At 41.3% G+C, this 18,703-nt stretch overlaps 1 protein-coding gene, 1 non-coding gene and 1 pseudogene across 3 annotated transcripts; 1 reads left to right on the forward strand and 2 right to left on the reverse strand.

The window, feature by feature from the left end:
- Positions 1 to 6,989: 6,989 nt before the first annotated feature.
- LOC135625004 (uncharacterized) lies at positions 6,990 to 11,514 on the forward strand. 2 transcript variants are annotated; one of them, XR_010491864.1, is made up of 2 exons: positions 6,990 to 7,814; positions 11,224 to 11,514. XR_010491864.1 is itself a non-coding variant. In XM_065129189.1 (2 exons), exon 1 carries the CDS (start codon positions 7,141 to 7,143, stop codon positions 7,759 to 7,761), a length of 621 nt encoding a protein of 206 aa, XP_064985261.1. In that variant the 5' UTR covers positions 6,990 to 7,140; the 3' UTR covers positions 7,762 to 7,782; positions 11,224 to 11,514. The 2 variants fall into 2 exon arrangements, 1 of the variants encoding a protein (XP_064985261.1); XM_065129189.1 differs by having other exon boundaries at positions 6,990 to 7,782.
- Positions 11,236 to 15,110, reverse strand: LOC135625005 (metal tolerance protein 4-like; annotated as a pseudogene).
- A 1,765-nt stretch (positions 15,111 to 16,875) lies between these two features.
- TRNAS-GCU (transfer RNA serine (anticodon GCU)) lies at positions 16,876 to 16,957 on the reverse strand. Its single transcript has one exon. It is a non-coding gene; the product is annotated as a tRNA-Ser (tRNA).
- Positions 16,958 to 18,703: the final 1,746 nt, after the last annotated feature.

An 18,703-nucleotide genomic window follows, 5' to 3' on the forward strand; every position in this document is an offset into this window, starting at 1 on the left:
GAGTTTCTATAGATTGCTATTGTCCATGGGAGGTTGATAGGTTGTAATTGTCCTCACATTATTACTCAGTGACAAAGGTTGGGAGGGGGGGGGGGACTCAGTCATCATCTTTCGCATCAGTATTTTTGTGATTAACCCTAAAGCTACTCCATCTACATTTTGGGGGCTGAGGTTGATTATTTCGCAACATATATGATGGGGATATAAACAGGAATAACCTTTGTATATGAACAAATACTAGAAGACCATAATACGTAGCGGAATAAAATGGAAACACAATAAAACAGAACACCAATATATACGTGGAAAACCCCTTCAATGTGAAGGGTAAAAACCACGGGGCAAACTAGAGATAATCCAATATGAGAATAATGAATATACATATCTCAATCTCTTGACCAAAACCCTAGCAACAACCACAAGAGAATAACTGGGATACAAGGATCACATCACTGCCCACAATATCTAAAACCTCCCAAGTAATCACAGCAAGAGCCTACTATAGATTTGATCTAACCTGAGATGAGAACACAGCTAGATGATTGTGAACAGTCTCTCTGCGTTGTCCTTGTCTTCTTCCCTTTATTTCTCTTCCTTTTCTGCCTTGTTCTCCTTCTTCTCTTTGGAATCTCGTCGCTCTAAAGATCTGTCTCGTTGCTGCCTTTTTATAGCTTTAATCTGCCTCAAAAACGCAGCCACCACACCCCCCTAATCTTAATTAGGGTTAGGTTAAGAGGGAGTGTGGGCTGTGGGCTGATAAAGCCCACATGAGCTGAATATGGGCCATCAGCCCAACAACCTCCCCCTTCAGCCCATAAGGGAGGTTGTCCCATGACTCCTCGATGTGAAGCCATACCGACCAACTGTCGGCATATCTCCTGTCTTTCTTTTGGTAAGGTTTTCATCAACACGTCTGCTCCGTTGTCATCTGTATGAATTTTCTGAAGCCGCAACTGCTTCTCTTCAAATACATTTCGAATCCAGTGATATCTGACATCTATATGCTTTGACTTGGAATGAAACATTGGGTTCTTACACAAATGGATGACACTCTGGCTGTCACAATGCACCACATAATTTTTCTGTTTCAACCCCAATTCTTGTAAGAATTCTTTCATCCATAACATTTCTTTGCATACCTCTGTAGCAACAATATATTCTGCTTCTATGGTGGAAAGAGCAATACACCTTTGTAACCTGGATTGCCATGACACAGCTCCCCCTGCAAAAGTAAGTACATAACCTGAAGTAGACTTCCTCGTATGTATATCTCTTATCATATCTGCATCTGTGTAACATGTTAACACAGGTGGTCCACCTCCAAAGCTTAAACAAACCTTAGAGCTCCCTTTGAGATATCTAAAAATCCACTTCACTGCTGCACAGTGCTCTTTGCCTGGATTTGCAATAAATCTGTATTTTCTCCTTCTCCTCATCACTTGACGGACTCTGTTCTGAGCACAACTTGAAGTGACCTGCTAGAGGAGAACCAACTGGCTTAGCATTGCTCATACTAAATCTTTACAATATCTTCTCGATGTATTTCTCCTGTGACAACCAAATCTTCTTGTTTTTCCTATCACGAGAAATCTGTATGCCTAGTATTTGCTTTGCTGGCCCCATGTCCTTCATTGCAAAAGACTCACTCAGTTCCTTCTTCAACCTGTCAATTTTAGACATATCTTTCCCAAGAATAAGCATGTCATCAACATAAAGTAAGAGAATAATAAAATCCTCATCAAACCATTTGATGTACACACAATGATCTGAAGCCGTTCTTTTGTATTCATTTTTTGTCATAAATGAATCAAACTTTCTGTACCACTGTCTTGAAGCTTGTTTTAGCCCATACAAGCTCTTCTTCAACTTGCAGACAAAATTATCTTTACCTTTGACTTTGAAGCCTTCTGGTTGCTCCATATAAATTTCCTCCTCCAAATCAACATGAAGGAAAGCTGTCTTCACATCTAACTGCTCAACCTCCAAGTCCTGGCTAGTAGCAATACCAAGAGCAACACGAATAGAAGACATTTTAACAACAGGAGAAAATATCTCTTCAAAGTCAATACCTTTCTTTTGACCAAAGCCTTCACAACCAATCTAGCTTTGTACTTTGGTTGAGAACAATATTCTTGAGTCTTCAACCTAAAAACCCACTTGTTCTTCAAGGCCTTCATTCCATTTAGTAGCAGCACCAAATCATAAGTGTGGTTCTTCTGAAGAGCATCCATCTCTTCCTACATAGCAACTAACCACTTCTCTTTCTGCTCACTCTCAACTGCTTCCTGGTAACTCTCTGGTTCACCTGCATCAGTAAGCATCACATACTCGCATCACATACTCATCTGTAGAGTATCTTCTGGAAGGTTGACGTTGTCTAGAAGATCTTCTCAACTGAGGATCTGCAGGAACTTGCTCTCCTACTTCTTCTTCCTCAACATGTCCTACAGGTAAATCAACATCAGGCTCTACACTATTTTCCTGCACATCTCCTCCATCACCCTGATATACTGGAGGAATAACTGGGTCACAATCTGCTAATCCTTCTGCAGAAGTCTTGGCTGGTGCCTTCTTCAAATCCTCAAAAGTTTGATCCTCAAAGAAGACCACATCTCTGCTCCTGAACACCTTCTGCTTTTCTGGATCCCAAAGCCTGTAACCAAACTGATCATGTGAGTAACTAAGAAAAATACATTCTTTAGACTTACCATCCAGCTTGGACCTCTCATTGTCTGGAATATGTGCAAATGCGCGACAACCAAACACTCTCAAATGCCTGTATAAAACATCTTTCCCTGACCATACATGCTCTGCAACATCACCATCTAGGACTATACATGGTGATAAGTTGATCACATCAACTGCAGTCCTCAAAGCCTCATCCCAAAACCTTTTGGGTAGCTTGGCCTGTGAAAGCATACATCTGATCTTTTCCATGATGGTGCGGTTCATCCTCTCTGCAATTGCATTATGCTGAGGTGTACCAGGAACTGTCATCTCATGTTGGATCCCATGTGACCTGCAATAGTCATTAAACAATCCCGTATACTCACCACCATTATCTGATCTTATGCATTTCAATTTCCTTTCTGTCTCCCTTTCAACCCTGGCATGAAACTCTTTGAAGACATTAATAACCTGATCTTTGGTCTTTAAAGCATAAGCCCAAACTTTCCTGAAAAAATCATCTATAAAAGTGACAAAATAAAGTGTACCACTTATACCAAGAACATCAACAGATCCACCAGGAGTTTTTGTCCTCAAAGGACCACATACATCTGTATAAACACGGTCTAAGGCATGCATTTTTCTAGACAAAGCAGCACTAGCAAATGAAACTCTATGTTGTTTACCAGCCAAACAATCAATACAAGGGTTCAGATGTATACCTTTGAGATCTGGCAAATACCTCTCTCTTGGAAAGAGCTTGCAGCCCCTTCTCGCTCATGTGTCCCAATCGCCTATGCCACAACTCCATACTGAAGTCTTTCTCTGTAGCATTTAACTGCTCACCATAAGCTTTAGCCTGCAACCTGTACAAAGTATGACATTTCTTTCCACTAGCTATAACAAGAGAACCCTTACTGAGCTTTCATTGCCCTCTGTAAAATCTGCTTTCATACTCTTCATCATCTAGTCTTCCAACTGAAATTAAATTCAGCCTCAAGTCAACTACATGCCTCACATCCTTAAGTACCAACTTGCAGCCAAGGTTGGTCTTTAAATGGATATCACCCATGCCAATGATGTCTGCTGTGCCATAGTTGCCCATCTTGACAACATCAAAGTTTCCAGACCTGTATGTAGCAAAAAACTCCCTCCGTGGTGTAGCATGATAAGAAGCACCTGTGTCAATCACCCACTCAAGATCCCGACACACACAAGAAAAAATATCATCAGAAGGAGACAAAATCAAATAATCACCACCCTGCACTGTAGCTGTAGTATTATCCTTTGACTCTGTAGACTCCACTTCTTTTTCCTTTTTCTTGTTCTTCTTATGTTGCTTACATTGGTTCTTGTAATGTCCTTTCTCACCACAGTTATAGCAAACAATATCTTTTCTTGATCTTGACTTGCTCCTACCCATACGTGAACTGCTTCTAGACTTTGACTTCCTCTATTCTCTGAGATAAGTGATTGTGAATCTGAGATGTTGCTGAACTCTTTCTTCTCAACTCCTCATTCAACAAACTGCTTGTTACTTGACTCATAGTGACAATACCATCTGGTGCAGAATTACTAAGGGAAACCACCAGTGTCTCCCAACTTTCTGGTAATGAACTGAGAAGTAACAATGCCTGCAACTTATCATCAAGAGACATTTTCATAGAGGATAACTGGTTAGTAATACTCTGCATTTCATTCAAATGCTCAGCAATAGAAGCACCCTCTCTATATTTTAGGTTCACAAGTTTTCTGATCAAAAAAGCTTTGTTGTCAGCTGTTTTTCTTTCATAAAGACTTTCCAATTTTTTCCAAAGAGAATATGCAGAAATTTCAGTAGAAACATGGTGAAAGACACTATCATCAAGCCATTGTCTAATAAACCCAATTGTTTTTCGATCTAACCTCTTCCACTCATCATCTGTCATAGTTGTAGGTTTTGCACTATCCCCTTGCAAAGGTCCATACAAATCTTTGCAATACAAGAGATCTTCAATTCTTGGTTTCCATATCATCCAATTATTTCCATTCAAACTAATCATACGAGAAATATTACTGGCCTCCATGTTCAAATACAAAAATTAAATCACCAAAACCCCGCTCTGATACCAGTTGATGGGGATATAAACAAGAATAACCTTTGTATATGAACAAATACTAGAAGACCATAATAAGCAGCGGAATAAAATGGAAACACAATCAAACAAAACACCAATATATACGTGGAAAATCCCTTCAATGTGAAGGGTAAAAACCATGAGGCAAACTAGAGATAATCCACTATGAGAATAATGAATATACAAATCTCAATCTCTTGCCCAAAACCCTAGCAACAACCACAAGAGAATAATTGGGATACAAGGATCACGTCACTGCCCACAATATCTAAAACCTCCCATGTAATCACAGCAAGAGCCTACTGTAGATTTGATCTAACCTGAGATGAGAACACTGCTAGATGATTGTGAGCAGTCTCTCTGCGTTGTCCTTGTCTTCTTCCCTTTCTTTCTCTTCCTTTTTTGCCTTATTCTCCTTCTTCTCTTTGGAATCTTGTCGCTCTAAAGATTTGCCTCGTTGCTGCCTTTTTATAGCTTTAATATGTCTCAAAAATGCAGCGACCACACCCCCTAATCTTAATTAGGGTTAGGTTAAGAGGGGGTGTGGGTTGTGGGCTGATAAAGCCCACATGGGCTGAATATAAGCCATCAGCCTAACAATATATCCAAAAAAAAAAGTGCCAGATCATTCTTTGGGGGGAGAAGTAATTTGCTTGTTACGCTAACCCTAAAGCTGCTCCGTCTACATTTTGATCGATTTGTGTTCTTCTTCTTTCTTCCGTTCTCCTTCCGATATCGCCCTCGTAGACTATTACTTCAACACCATCCACCATGAAGAAAAGAGAACCTTCTCTCAACCCTTGCGATCGCATCAGCATGTTGCCTGACTGCTTGTTGATTCACAGACTCTCCTTATTGTCACTCGATTACGCCTACAGAACAAGCTTCGTTTCGAGGAGATTCCAGAATCTATGGAGCCATCTTCCTGATCTCGATGTCACCCCTAATCTCGAGATCATCCCTTTTTCTCGTTCGTCGACAAGCTGCTCTCACTTTACGTGTCACATAACATACGCAGACTCCGCGTTGCCTTCTTCTACGAAGACGTCTCACAAGTCCAGTGTCTAGATTCGATTTGCATTCGGACGTCATGTCCAAGAACTGGAGCTGGTGCTGTGTCCCCTTGACATTAGTACCCCGATGCTCTCTTTAACTCTCCATTCTTGCACTTATTTGAAATCACTCAAGCTCCAATACTTCGACATCAACCTCGTTGAGCTCCCTTGGTTTCAGTCCCTTGAACTGGTTAGCCTCAGTTACGTCAGTTGTGATGGTGCAGTGATCGGTGACCTGATCTCGGGCTCGCGTCGTCTCGCGATTCTAGATATCCGGCGTTGCGAAGTGAAAGGCGATCTTGATATCATCGATTTCAGGGGTCAGCTCTTGTGGCTAAGGGTTGGCTTGTGCAGCGATAAAGGAGTTCTTGATTCCAAGGTCGAGATAGCTGCTCCAAACCATAAGTTCTTGGACATCGCTAACTATATGCCTCGAGCTAGTTTTCGCTTGCGCTGCCCCTCTCTTTTCTCTGCGGCATTCGAGTTCGAAGATATGCTCTACGTTGGCAGCGACCTTTTTTGGTACCTGAAGTTGGTGCAGTTACTTGGTGATGTTGCTCATGCTGAAAGTGTCAGCCTCTGCACTTGGTGCATCGAGGTACGTTGGCAATGATGACCATCGGTATTCGAGTAAGCTGGAGGAGCTCCTTCCTCCTGGTGTTCCGCATCTGAGAACAATCGATGTTCACAATTTGGTCGAAGCTGAAAATGTCGATATTGGAGACGTCCGGAGGATGGAGGAGAATACATTCTTCCAGCCACGGGGAAACGAGATCAAGTTCGTGGAATTCTTGCCTAGAAATTGCAAGAAATTGAGGAGCATGGCCATCAGAAGCACCGTATGGAACGAGTTATGTGCGCCAGGAGTGAACTTTCCGAGAGGTCCTCCTGATGCTCATATGGAGGTGAAAATATAGGATTTAACCCAAGCCATGCACGCGGCCCATCACGTGCGGGCCGGAGTGGGGTGGTTGGCCCACCATGGGATGGAGAGGTTCTGATCTGGCGTAGCCTGCTTGGGTGAGAGCAGGGGATCCCCATAACAACCCATCATTAGTACATCACGAAGCCTTCCCACATCCTTAGTTGGTAGTTGGACTTATTTGCCCTCGTCTTCCTCGAAGTCGGCGCACCAAGAAACGAATTCTTGTTAGGCTTTTTGGGGAGGAGAAACCCAAACCTGATCCCGCAAGTGGAGCTGCTGGCGGCCCGAGTCGCCCCAGATCTCCGCCTCTTCTCCCATCTCAACAACCCCTCTCGAGACCTCATCCGCACGTCGGTGGTGGTGGTTGGGGCCGGCCATGGCGGCGTCTTCGGCCCTCTCGTCCTTTCGCTACGCCGATAGCCTCGTGGTGGTCGGCATCTCCGTCTGCACGGCCTTCCTCTGCGAGGCCATCTCTTGGCTCCTGATCTACCGCACATCTACATACAAATCCCTTCGCTCCTCCATCGACAAGGCCTCCAAGAAGCTCGACACCATGAAGTCCACCTCCGCCTCATCCTCCTCCAAGAAACCCTCGTCCTCCTCGTCCTTGTCGTCGTCGTCGTCGTCTTCGTCCCGGGCCAAGAAGATGGACCGCGTGGAGACCAGCCTCAAGGACGCTACCCGCGAACTCTCCCTCTCCAAGTTCAAGTCCGGCGCCGTCGTCGCTGCCGTCCTCTTCGTCGTCTTCGGCCTCCTCAATTCCCTATTCGAGGGCCGCGTGGTGGCTAAGCTACCCTTCGCTCCCATCCCGCTGGTCCTCAAGATGAGCCACCGCGGTCTGCCCGGGACCGATCCCACCGACTGCTCCATGGTGTTCCTGTACTTCCTCTGCTCTATAAGCATCCGGACCAATCTGCAGAAGTTCTTGGGTTTTGCGCCCCCAAGAGGCGCGGCCGGTGCCGGGCTCTTCCCGATGCCCGATCCCAAAGCTAGCTGATTGCTTGATCCGAAGACTGAGGTGCGGACCGTGCCCCCGAGGCATCAAATTTGGTGAAATTGCTTCTCCTCATGGTTTTCTTGAAATTTGATTGTTCTTGCTTGATGTGTCTTGTGGCATTATTTCGATGAATCTTGGATGTGACTTTTAAATAATCACTTTTTGTGTATGTGCCAGCGATCTATTCTTGTAGCTTTTGCTCACTGTAGAATTTACCAATAATTTGTCTGTGCATTGTTCACTTAATGATATTTTGCAGAAGTCTTTTCATGCTAGTGCCCCTTATAGATTCTTTTATTTGGATTTTGTATCATTTTTCTTTCATGCCTGTGGACCAAACGTATGATGTGATAGGGCTGTGTTGTTTTGAGAGTTAAGAGAACAATAATAAAGAAGGCTACATCAATAGAAGACTACATGGATTTATTATTTTGGTTATCCTGAACAATTAAGATAGGGGTCTAGCATTGTGCAAACTGTGGTTTCAAATACCGGTGGGACTGGTATAGATGGTAAATATTGATCTCATCAGGAATGGTACATTAGTTCACTATCTTCCGGTTCTCGTTTTTATTATTTTTCAGTGATACTGGATGTTTCAGGTTGATTTACCACTGGAAACCATAACCATACTGATCTGACAAAGTATCAGTTTGGTATTAAACGAAGATATAAAGCCATGATGTGAACTACATTTAGTACGCTTGGTCTGACTGGAATTGTTACCGGATTGAGTTGTAAAACTGTGACACAAACTATATTAGTACATTTTGTGCTATAATAGAATGATATACAGGTACTCGATGGGCATGAAATTCTAAACACCTGGTTACATCTCTAGTTATTTATGTTCATATTCCATAAGGAAGTTTCATAGTTGCTGAACTTTGTTTCTTTAATGACAAAGATATGTCAACCAACTCTGTCCATGTCCTATTGTTCAAGAATACAGTAAGTTTGTATTTCTTTTAGTTCAGGAGTCTGCTGGTTTTTGTAAAGTTACTCAATAGAAGACCAAACGTTCCTGCTATTTGAGATTAATGGGTACTCTTCCATCATCAGACTCTGCCTATGGTCCATAAAGCGAGATCAGTTATCTTCTAACGGACACCTGTTAGTTACATTTTACAAGTGTTGAGTATTTCAACATAGTGGGACTCTTATTGGGGTGCTTATATCTTTTAACTTTTTTTTATGGCCATGTATTGCTTTGTCTCTTGTGGTCATATCTTTCTTAATGATAGCCCGATTGTCCATTTGACCACTGTTTTTTATCCATGTTTCATTGATCTTGAGCTTTTCCACTTCTCGCCTCTAGTTTCAACTGATTTCTCTCTTCCTCGTTCTTTATTTTTTTGACTGCATAGACTCCATTGACATACAAGTGCAACACTCCTCTTCAATCCTTCACAATGAGATCATCATTTAGATTGCTAGTTGCAGTTGGTTGTTGGATATGTTAGATCTTGAGAATTGAATAACTTGGTAAGTAAAGGTAGAATTACTATAGTTACTGCAGGTGCTTAGCTTGACACCTATATAGTAAAAGCTCACAAGACATCAAGGATTTATGTATTGTTGCTTGCTTGGAAATATATGTGCATATACAAATATTACATTTGTATATGTGGATTTATGTATTGTTGTTTGAATATAGTAAATACATTTATATATTTCTTACGTAAAAATATTAATGATACATATCGTACCCCTGTTATCTAGCATTTATGAGTTTAATTGTTGTAATCTACTGTATATGTTCCTAGTGTTTCTAGATGTCCATCCTCCTAGTATAAAAATCTAGAAAATATTATCATATTAATTTTTTGATGGCATCTGTGTATTATCTGACTCAAAAATTGTGAAATGACTTGCATTGCATCTGTTATCCCACTACTGCATAGGCACTTAGGCTATCATTTATGTTTTAGACTAGATTTCTCACTTGAACTACATAACATGGTTGACAACTATGTTCCTGTATCTTCTATTCTCTATTTAAAAGGCTGATCATAGGTGGGTGAAAAACACATCTCATGTACAATAAGTAGCCTACTTTTCCATGCGCAATGTCTTTTTACCTGTTCTTCTTGCTGAAATTTAAGTGAGGGAAGCCATTGATGTACAATATACTGATGGATTTTGATAAATACTTTGTGTCTGCTTCTATGTAATTTGCCTGTGGATGCTTAGTAGTAATCCTATCTGTAGCTCTTGTGTACAATTATTCAAACTTGAATGTGTCATCAGTAAAGTAGACCATATGAGTTTCATCTGAAATATGCTTTGTAGGATCATAAACAACAATGCAAAAGGTGATGGCTTAAAGCTATCCCATGCAGCCATATCATAATTGAGGACTCATTTTTCTTTTAAAAGACTCTCGTTCTGCAATTAAGTAATTAGAGTTTATTAGTTGAAACTTGATATTGATGGCTCCTATAGTGAAACGGTATGAAACTGGCGGTATGTATTGGTACGTGGACCACCCTCGTTTCGGGCGGCCCTGACCAATTGAGTAAAAAAAAGAAACGAAAATAGTTGTGGGGTCCATCCAACTCGGTAGCAGCGTTCGCAAGCCCTCTTCTCATGTTCAACGTTGTTTCCACTGTAGCTGGTTCGCGATGCCACTGTTGCTGTCATTGCCGTTGCGTTCGTTCTTCGTCCCAGGTACACTCCCACCTCTTCTCCTTCTCTTCTTTTTTCTTCCTTGTCCTCCACCATTTCTTCTTCTTCATCATCTTTTTTATTCTTCCTCCACCACTTCCTGTTTTTCCTTCTTGTTCCTCCTCTTCCTCCACCCATGCTCTTCTTCTTTTCCTTTTTGAAACGCCGATACGTACCGATGGTTCGACACTCTTGCACCGATATTGACTGGTGTACTAGTTCAACCATATCACCGAAATGGGTCCAGTACTTGAAACAGCTACCACTGTAGCTGGTTGATTGGGTTGCTTCAAAGTTTGGTCAGATAAAGGATAGCTACATAATAGGGCTAAACTCTTTTTTTTGTTGTTCGCCTTTAGTAAATGTATATTCTAAGTGGAGCATTGAGGTTAAGTTTTCTGGATTATACAATCTGATGCTGCATGCTTAGATTGGGTTTTCTGTTACTGTTGGCATTCTGGAAGTCAGTTGCTTCATGACAATTGGAAGCTAGCATTATTGCATCATAAACTACTGCATTCTGATGGATGGTGACAAATTTCCAAAATCTTGTTGGAAGTTATCAAAAATAGATACTTTGGCATAGAAGTTTCTTTGTGGGTTGTGATTCTTTGTGGGTTGAAGAAGTGTTTGAAACTAATGGTGGATCTGTGATCGTTTGATCTTAACTTTAAACAAATCTCCGTTGGTGTTTTTTTGTTAAGTAGAATATTTCTTGTTAGTGTTTTGATTGTTGCGATCTCTTGCAATTGCACTAAAATATCAGTTTCAATTGATATTTGCTATCATTTGCAGTCTATCGTCGAATTCTTGAGAAGGCGCATCATAGTGAGGTTATGGAGGATGGTTCTTTCTAGGTAACTCAGGAATGATATTTTGGAAGTTAAAAAGGACCTCAGACAATTTTAGTGCTTTGCTGACAAGTTAAAGGAGCTTCCACTGGTAAAAGGATTGTGCTGTATGGTCATTATTATTTTGGTGAAACTTGATGAATTTGGTAATAACCTATTATGGTGATTTCCGTGCTGCAACTAGCAGTGACAATTCACAGATTTTTCATCATTAATTTAGATTTTTCATCATTAATTCAGATTTTTCATCAAATTACAGTTTTAACAAGAAATCCCTATAATTATGATATCATCCTGGTAAGTTTCTGGGGGGGAGGGGGTGGGGGTTTTCAAGGTTGGCTCCTGGGCAGCTTGACTTGAATAGAGTGTTCGGGTTTGTGGTCGCATTCAAAATCAAGATGCACAACTGCTCGTTCAACCTCTGGATCCTTATCTGCAGGGTTTCTCCAATTGCGTGGGCTTCTTTCAGAGGCAAATCTTCGGGAAGCTCAATGTCAACCTGCAGCCCCAAAGCTCAATTACTTGACGGAATCAAGTGGAAAATATTATCAAGACCAAAATATTATCAAGCCCCAAACCTTCTTTCTATTAATGAATGAGAAAGCAAATTATTAATAGTTGACGTAGAAGAAAATGACGTCGTTGAAGAACCTTCTCTCCATGCAAAAATTGATGTCGCTTTCTTTGAGATGATAACAGAAGAAAGAACCGACTAACCTCCACAAAGTAAAGGACTCCAAATGTATAAGCTCGGACGGTATCAACAAGATAAGTTAATTTCTGTAGCATCTCCGGTGAAGCCGACTAACCAACCAGTGAGACTGCAATCGAGAAAAAATACGCAGCACCCAAATTAGCCAAAGATGATCCTCCACAACAATAATGGCAAGAGATTTTTAAATACACTCAAAATGGCCGACACGTCAAGACATCAGATGATTGGTCACATAATGTACTATTTGATTAACCCGTGCATATCTTTTTTGCCTATCTCTCTCTCTCTCTCTGGGAAATCTCAACGTGAACATCCAAATATATCAGGTAATCTCAACCTAACGTCCTGAGTTGTCAAATCCAATAAGCTTCAACATTAATTAGCAGGAGGAAGAGGAAGAAGACTCACATATAATGCCAGATATGACAGTAAAAGACGTTTAAAGATGTAACTGCTGTTTGTGCAAAAGAAATTGATGAGATGGTTAGGAAAGGGCAAAACCTGCGTTCTCCCAGACGGTTCCAGACCAATTTATAATCGTATAGATTGCAAGAACGATAGCCCCAGCAGGAACATTCCACCTGTCGAATATATCACCAAGAATAGCAGCAGCCAGACCAAGAACATTGGTCACGACATCATAGTAATGGTCCTGCGTATCAAAAAGCCATTGAAGTCAACTTGATGCTTCATATGTCAACAAAACTAAACAGCTGAACCTTAGCATAGGCACGGACAATCTTGTTCCCTGAGTCCTGCAGTAAAGCCACAGAGCTAGCTTTACAAAAGTGGCAGACAACATGATCCGAATACAACAGTTGTACTGAGGTCATGTTGTCAGACGCCTCCTTCTCAATCAACCGTTCGAGGGCTGGAATAAAAACTTGAAATCCTGATGGAAACAATTTATGTAGCAATGTAACATCCTGACAAAGAAAATATATGTAGAAATATAATTTTTCTCCCATCTTGTAGTTACTTCTATCATTGTTTTCTTCTATTATAATGTTTTGATTTAATTTTACATTAAAAAAAATAAAAACTTAAATTAACTTATAAAAATCTGATAAATATATTATTATTAAAATTTGATTTAATTCTACCTGAAAAATACACAGACTTACATTAATTGATGTAAAGGATCCAATGAATGTATTATTAGTATTAAATATCTTGATTAAATATTTTAGGCTACTTAGACATCTACAACCAAACATCTGTATGGAATGTCATCCTACCCAACATGTACTACCTACAGAGGTAGTAACCAGCTTGGTAGATTTCTGATGCATACATCCATCGTTCCTTGTACATCTATGGACCATACACTGTAGTCTTTTTCTCTGGTCATGAACAGCACCAAAAAAAAAAAAAAAAAGTCCAACTTAGATTTCGTGGCAAGGGGAAGTCATATCAGACTGTCAACTAGCAAATTCTAGGTCAAAACACAAGAATTCCAAAGCCAGCGGTCACACAAGAACTTCATAAATCAGATTCCAAGTTTCAATCACAAGAATGTCATATCGTTAATTCAAAAGTCAAATCTGAGGAAAGAGATATACCTAGAGTAGCCATGACAGCAGCAAATATGACGATACCAACTGGTCGTACGCGCAATTTACCAATCAGGTACTTGGTATACGTTTATGTTCTTCATCGAGAGGTGAGTAAACCAGAGGATGCCACCCGCCATAAGATCCAGCAGTGAATCAAGCGTCGAAGCAGCAATAGCTATGGATCCACTTTGTACTGTAGCATAAATCTGCAGCCATGACCCAATTCAGTTTGCTAATCGCACAACACACCCTCTAAACTAGCATGCCAAAATCTGAGACATCAGGCTATGAGAATTAATCACCTTTAATCCCAAGAGGGCAAGATTTGCATAGTTGGAGATCTTCATGGCAAACTCACTCTGTTCTTGCTCTTCAAGTTCCAGAGCTTCATCAACTACGCTAGGCACGTTTAATGACTCAATTTCCTCGAAGGATCTCAGGGTTACGAACTGTTTCTCGTAGGTATTCTTTCTCCCCTGGAATTAAAACAGGGAAAAGTGTCTTCACGACGATCACAGACTTATATTTCTTCAGCAAAAGAGGGGAACTCTCAAATGCCAGTTGACGGAGAAATCAAGATTGATCAAATCTGAACACCATCACACATTGTCAAGAACAAGAGCATAATATGATTTAGAGGATTCAGTTGGGGAATTTTGATTCAAGATTCGAAAGGAAAATAAGAACATAATATGATTTAGAGGATTCAGTTGGGGAATTTTGATTCAAGATTCGAAGGGAAAACAACAGAAAAGATTCCATAGATTGGCTGTCAACTTCTACAAGAACTCGAAATAATACGTAAATCGTATAACAGAATGCGAAACCAATTAGAAAAACAAGAAAGACAGATCAATGTAAAGAAAGAGGAATTAATTTCAACAAATTATACCATCAAAAGAGGGGGCCGGGTGGGGGTGGGGTGGTGTCACGGGCGAAGGGGCTCAAGTCAGCCACAGGTGACTTAGAATGGGCGAGAAAGATGGCTGGAATCACTTATCAGATCATTCAACAGCATTTACACCGAAAGAGAATGCGATCGTTAGGCAATCTGAGGGGATTGTGGTTGAGGATGACACGAACCTTCGATGAGGTCTTTGGTGAGGGAGACGTCGATGTCGAAGGGCCTCTCGGGGTCGACCCCCCTCTTCACCTTCTCCGGCAGCCTTGCAACGAACTCGACCCTCATCGAGTTCACCGAGTTCTTGCGCGGCACCCGGGAGGCAACTGCCTCCCCGTTCCGATCCCCGCCCGCCACTAGCAGCGGCGCCCTCACCTCCTCTCCCGCCCTCCCATCCTCCCCTCCCCCCATGATCCCTCTCCCTCTCCCTCTTCTTGATGACCAAGGATCCAGAATACCAGAGGCGAGAGGGCGCCGAGGAGGAGAAGGGGAAGGGTAGATATGTAGGGTATAGATAGCGCTCACCATCTCACCGACGTATGCAACGCGAGCCGTTTCTTTGCTACCGTCACGCTAACTTCCTCCGATCCTTCTCTCTGTTCTACTTAATCTGGAAACGCCACTTCTCCACTTGTTGTCGAAATCTCAAGTAGGTCCCATCGAAGATGCAGAATTTGTTAGGCCGGTATCCTGATTCCGGGGGAATCTCAAAGATTCCTAATTATATAGGTGTACCCGAAACATACATGTGTAGATATACGCCACAAATTTACTGGTGGCCTAATACTATTATAAAGGCAGACAAGAGGGATGATAATTAGCAGATTAATTGTGGCATGTAAAAGGTGTAGGAGGTGATTTTAGACTCCAATTGTGATGTGATGGAAACAAAGGAGGATGTTTATGGTTGATTGATCCCATAAAAAGTTGATCTGACAAATAATATGAGTTGCTTATTAAATGCAACTTTTTTTTGTATCATAATTGTTATTCCATCTTTCTGTCTTGTTTCAATTTATTTTATATAAAAATAAAAAAGAAACAGGTGGATGGTGGAGATCAAAGAGGGGAGTGGAATGGATTGTTTTGATGGAATTATAAAGGATAGTCTCCATAGAAATTACATTCCTATTTATCTGTGGAGGCACTAAAATTATACATAAATTTATCTGTGGAACTGAGTTAATGTTTGATGGATGCATCAATGCATCTATCTCTCACACCTCTCTGTTCTTCCTGTCGACAGTAAATAAGAAGAGGAAACAGAGTGAGTGGCGAAGGTTGGGTTGAACTTTTAAATATTGTGGAAAGAGGACATCGACAAACTGACATTAATATCAGAAAGCCACATCTGTCTGTAAAAGATAGCCACTGGCAGATAAGAGCCCCACAGCATACATTGAGCTTATCTTATCTAGAGGATATACCCCAATAAAAAAAAAAAATCTATATGATCCACAAGAATAATAATATACAAGTAAATGGGGTTCGATTCTAACCTCCTGTTCATGATGATTAAGATCAGGAAGAATCAACATATGAATCATGTACTTCATATGATTTAGAGAGTGAGCAATCTTATTTTCGAGATAATTTATTATTATTATTTTGATGAAGGATAAGTGATGAAGATGATATTTAAATTCAAGATTTTATGATAAATTATCGAAATCTTTCCCAGCTGACACTCTTTTGAAACTTAGATAGTTAGCCATCAGTTTTGCTGATGCTGATGCAGTTTATTAGACTTCTTTGAATATTTTCCTTGTTAATTCATGGCTGGGTTCGAAGAGAAGATTGTAAGGCAACGTGTAGAAGAAAGGCTCATTAAATGTAGGGGTTGTGTCAAATTAAGATCTCATTTTGCACGAAAGATTAGGAAGATTTTATTTTATAGTCTTCTTCATTGTTGTCTGTTCTACTCCACCTAATCTGTGATCAAAATGTAAAAAGTGGATGTCATAAAGTTGACATTAAATTCATCCTAAAAATCTTAGATTACTCTGTTTTATCAAAACTTTCGATAGCAAGTCATGCTAATCAAAGCCATTAGACATGCTAAGTGCGAGATTAATTGAAGTACGCAAAGCTTCAAAGATACATTTATCACCCTCAATCTGAGATGTGAAATGGTTAGTCAAAGAAAAAAGAGCAATTTTGACAGCAGAATTTGCTCGATCGGATTCCATCTAAAGGTCTTGATGCAATCCCCCACCGAGAAGATTGGAGGCGACCGAGCAAGGCGGTGGTGTGTGCAATTGCTCAAAAATCGTCTACAAGAGGAAGAAAGAAAGAGAATGAAGACGGAGCGATAATTAGGGGGCTTCTTTCTAATCCGGCAGGAGACGTGAAGAAAGCGATAGAAAGCCAGAGGAGGAGAGAGCGGCACTTTGCTCTCCCAGAAATGGGGCAAAATATTATATTCGTCGCCTGAGAGATTCGAACTCTCGCGGGGAAACCCCATGTACTTAGCAGGCACACGCCTTAACCACTCGGCCAAAGCGACGACGATGTATTCGAGTCTTTTAAATATATTATGACATATAAATATATAACAACGTAGCGCGATCAGACTTCCTCCACAAGGAATTGTAGCATTATTTCTTGCAAGCCGAGCCATAGTTCTACTTCGCTGAGAAGGAGGAGACTTGGTAGAAGAAGAACAAGCAACCTTCGACTACGGAGGAAGCAGCAGCGAAGTCTCCACGTAATGCTTTCTCTGTTGTAAACCATGGAGAGACCACATAAGAAGTTGCAAAACTTGTCTCCACGTAATACTTGTCATACGCTTACGACCACGTGCACTTCTCCGTCGCAGATGCCGTGCACGTTTTAATGTTGGGACTCCCATCACACAACCTAATCCGCGTCTGCCGCCGCTCGCCACAATGATTTCTTGCCGTCAATGTCTCAAAATGGCTGACTCATTCCACATCCACGCATCGGATAACTATGACTGCTATCGTGGCAGTCAAAGAATTGACTGCCACACGCATTATATAACGAGGTTGGTTGGATCCTCTTGACTTACCTCGCATTTCTGCAACCCTTCTTCCCGGACAATTGTTTTGATCACGAGCATGACGATCGCTATGGATGGTGTGAGCGATGTGCTGATGAAGGTGGTGGTGTTTGCGGTAGTTCAAGCTCTGGTGTACCTCATCCTCACCAAGTCCTCCAATGTCTTCTCCGCTAATCAGAAGCTGAGGTCTCTCAGCTTCCGGCCGGCCCGTTCGGTGAGCGTCCGCCGCTTGCTGGCCTTGCTCTCCGACATGCCTCCCGGCGGTGAGACCTCGCCCTCATCCTCGTCGAGGTCACTTGCGGATGATTCATCGTGGACCGACCGCAAAGGTTAATACAATCCTGGGGGAGATGAAGATAAGTTTTCGACGACACAAACAACCGAGATTTACTATGATGATGATGATGATGATGGATCTAGTGGATTTACGACGAGATTGTTGCTGCTGTAATTATGATTCATTCCTGTGTTTCTAATGATCAGATGCCAGATTATAGGCAACTGTTTGTAGATTGTTTTATTACTTTTGTATCTTTGTTGAATGTCACTTGAAATTATGGTTGATTTCTAATCTTTCGATCTTAACTATTTGTTGAATTGGTCAAGAGGAACCCCTATTCTTTATGCCAACTTTTGGATTTTGGCTTCGAAGTTACAGACATTAGAGCATACACTTGCTTGGGAAGGCCTATTTGCAGCAACAGGGACGCATCACCTTTCTGATCGATCTATCATCAACAAGATGAGAGGTTTCCTTAGAGAAGTAGGTCAAACAACTTATGTTAAGGCTTGGATGATTACAACGGCGAATTCTACTTAATAATCCTAAACATTTGGAACAGGTCATCGGCTTTGTCACCTTTCTTTTTGCATCGACTTGCAGTCATTAAGATAAAGAACATTTTGTTTGTGCTCTCTTGGTTAATATATTTTTGTCGATATACCCTCTCCGATACTCGCCTTGTAGTTTCACCAAATGATGGCCGAATTGGGTGGACCCCTGACCATCCACCAAGTCCGTACTTGGAGTTGCGGTCGGTATGTAAATGATTTGGGTGGGAGAAGGCTGATAAAGAAGACGAAGGAATTCGCATCCGTTACTGTACGGCACGCATCCGGACGCTTGATCTACGTCCACCACATGCTATGATCCACGCCAGGACTGATGGACGGCAGGATTTCCACACATGTATGCTAAAATTAGTTTTATAAAACTACAAATTAATATAT

Source organism: Musa acuminata, chromosome BXJ2-10 (assembly GCF_036884655.1).
Source record: "Musa acuminata AAA Group cultivar baxijiao chromosome BXJ2-10, Cavendish_Baxijiao_AAA, whole genome shotgun sequence".
NCBI lineage: Eukaryota > Viridiplantae > Streptophyta > Magnoliopsida > Zingiberales > Musaceae > Musa > Musa acuminata.

Excerpts from the sequence above, each read along its gene's own strand:
- LOC135625004 (XM_065129189.1), top strand. The coding sequence starts at position 7,141 with ATGGCGGCGTCTTCGGCCCTCTCGTCCTTTCGCTACGCCGATAGCCTC.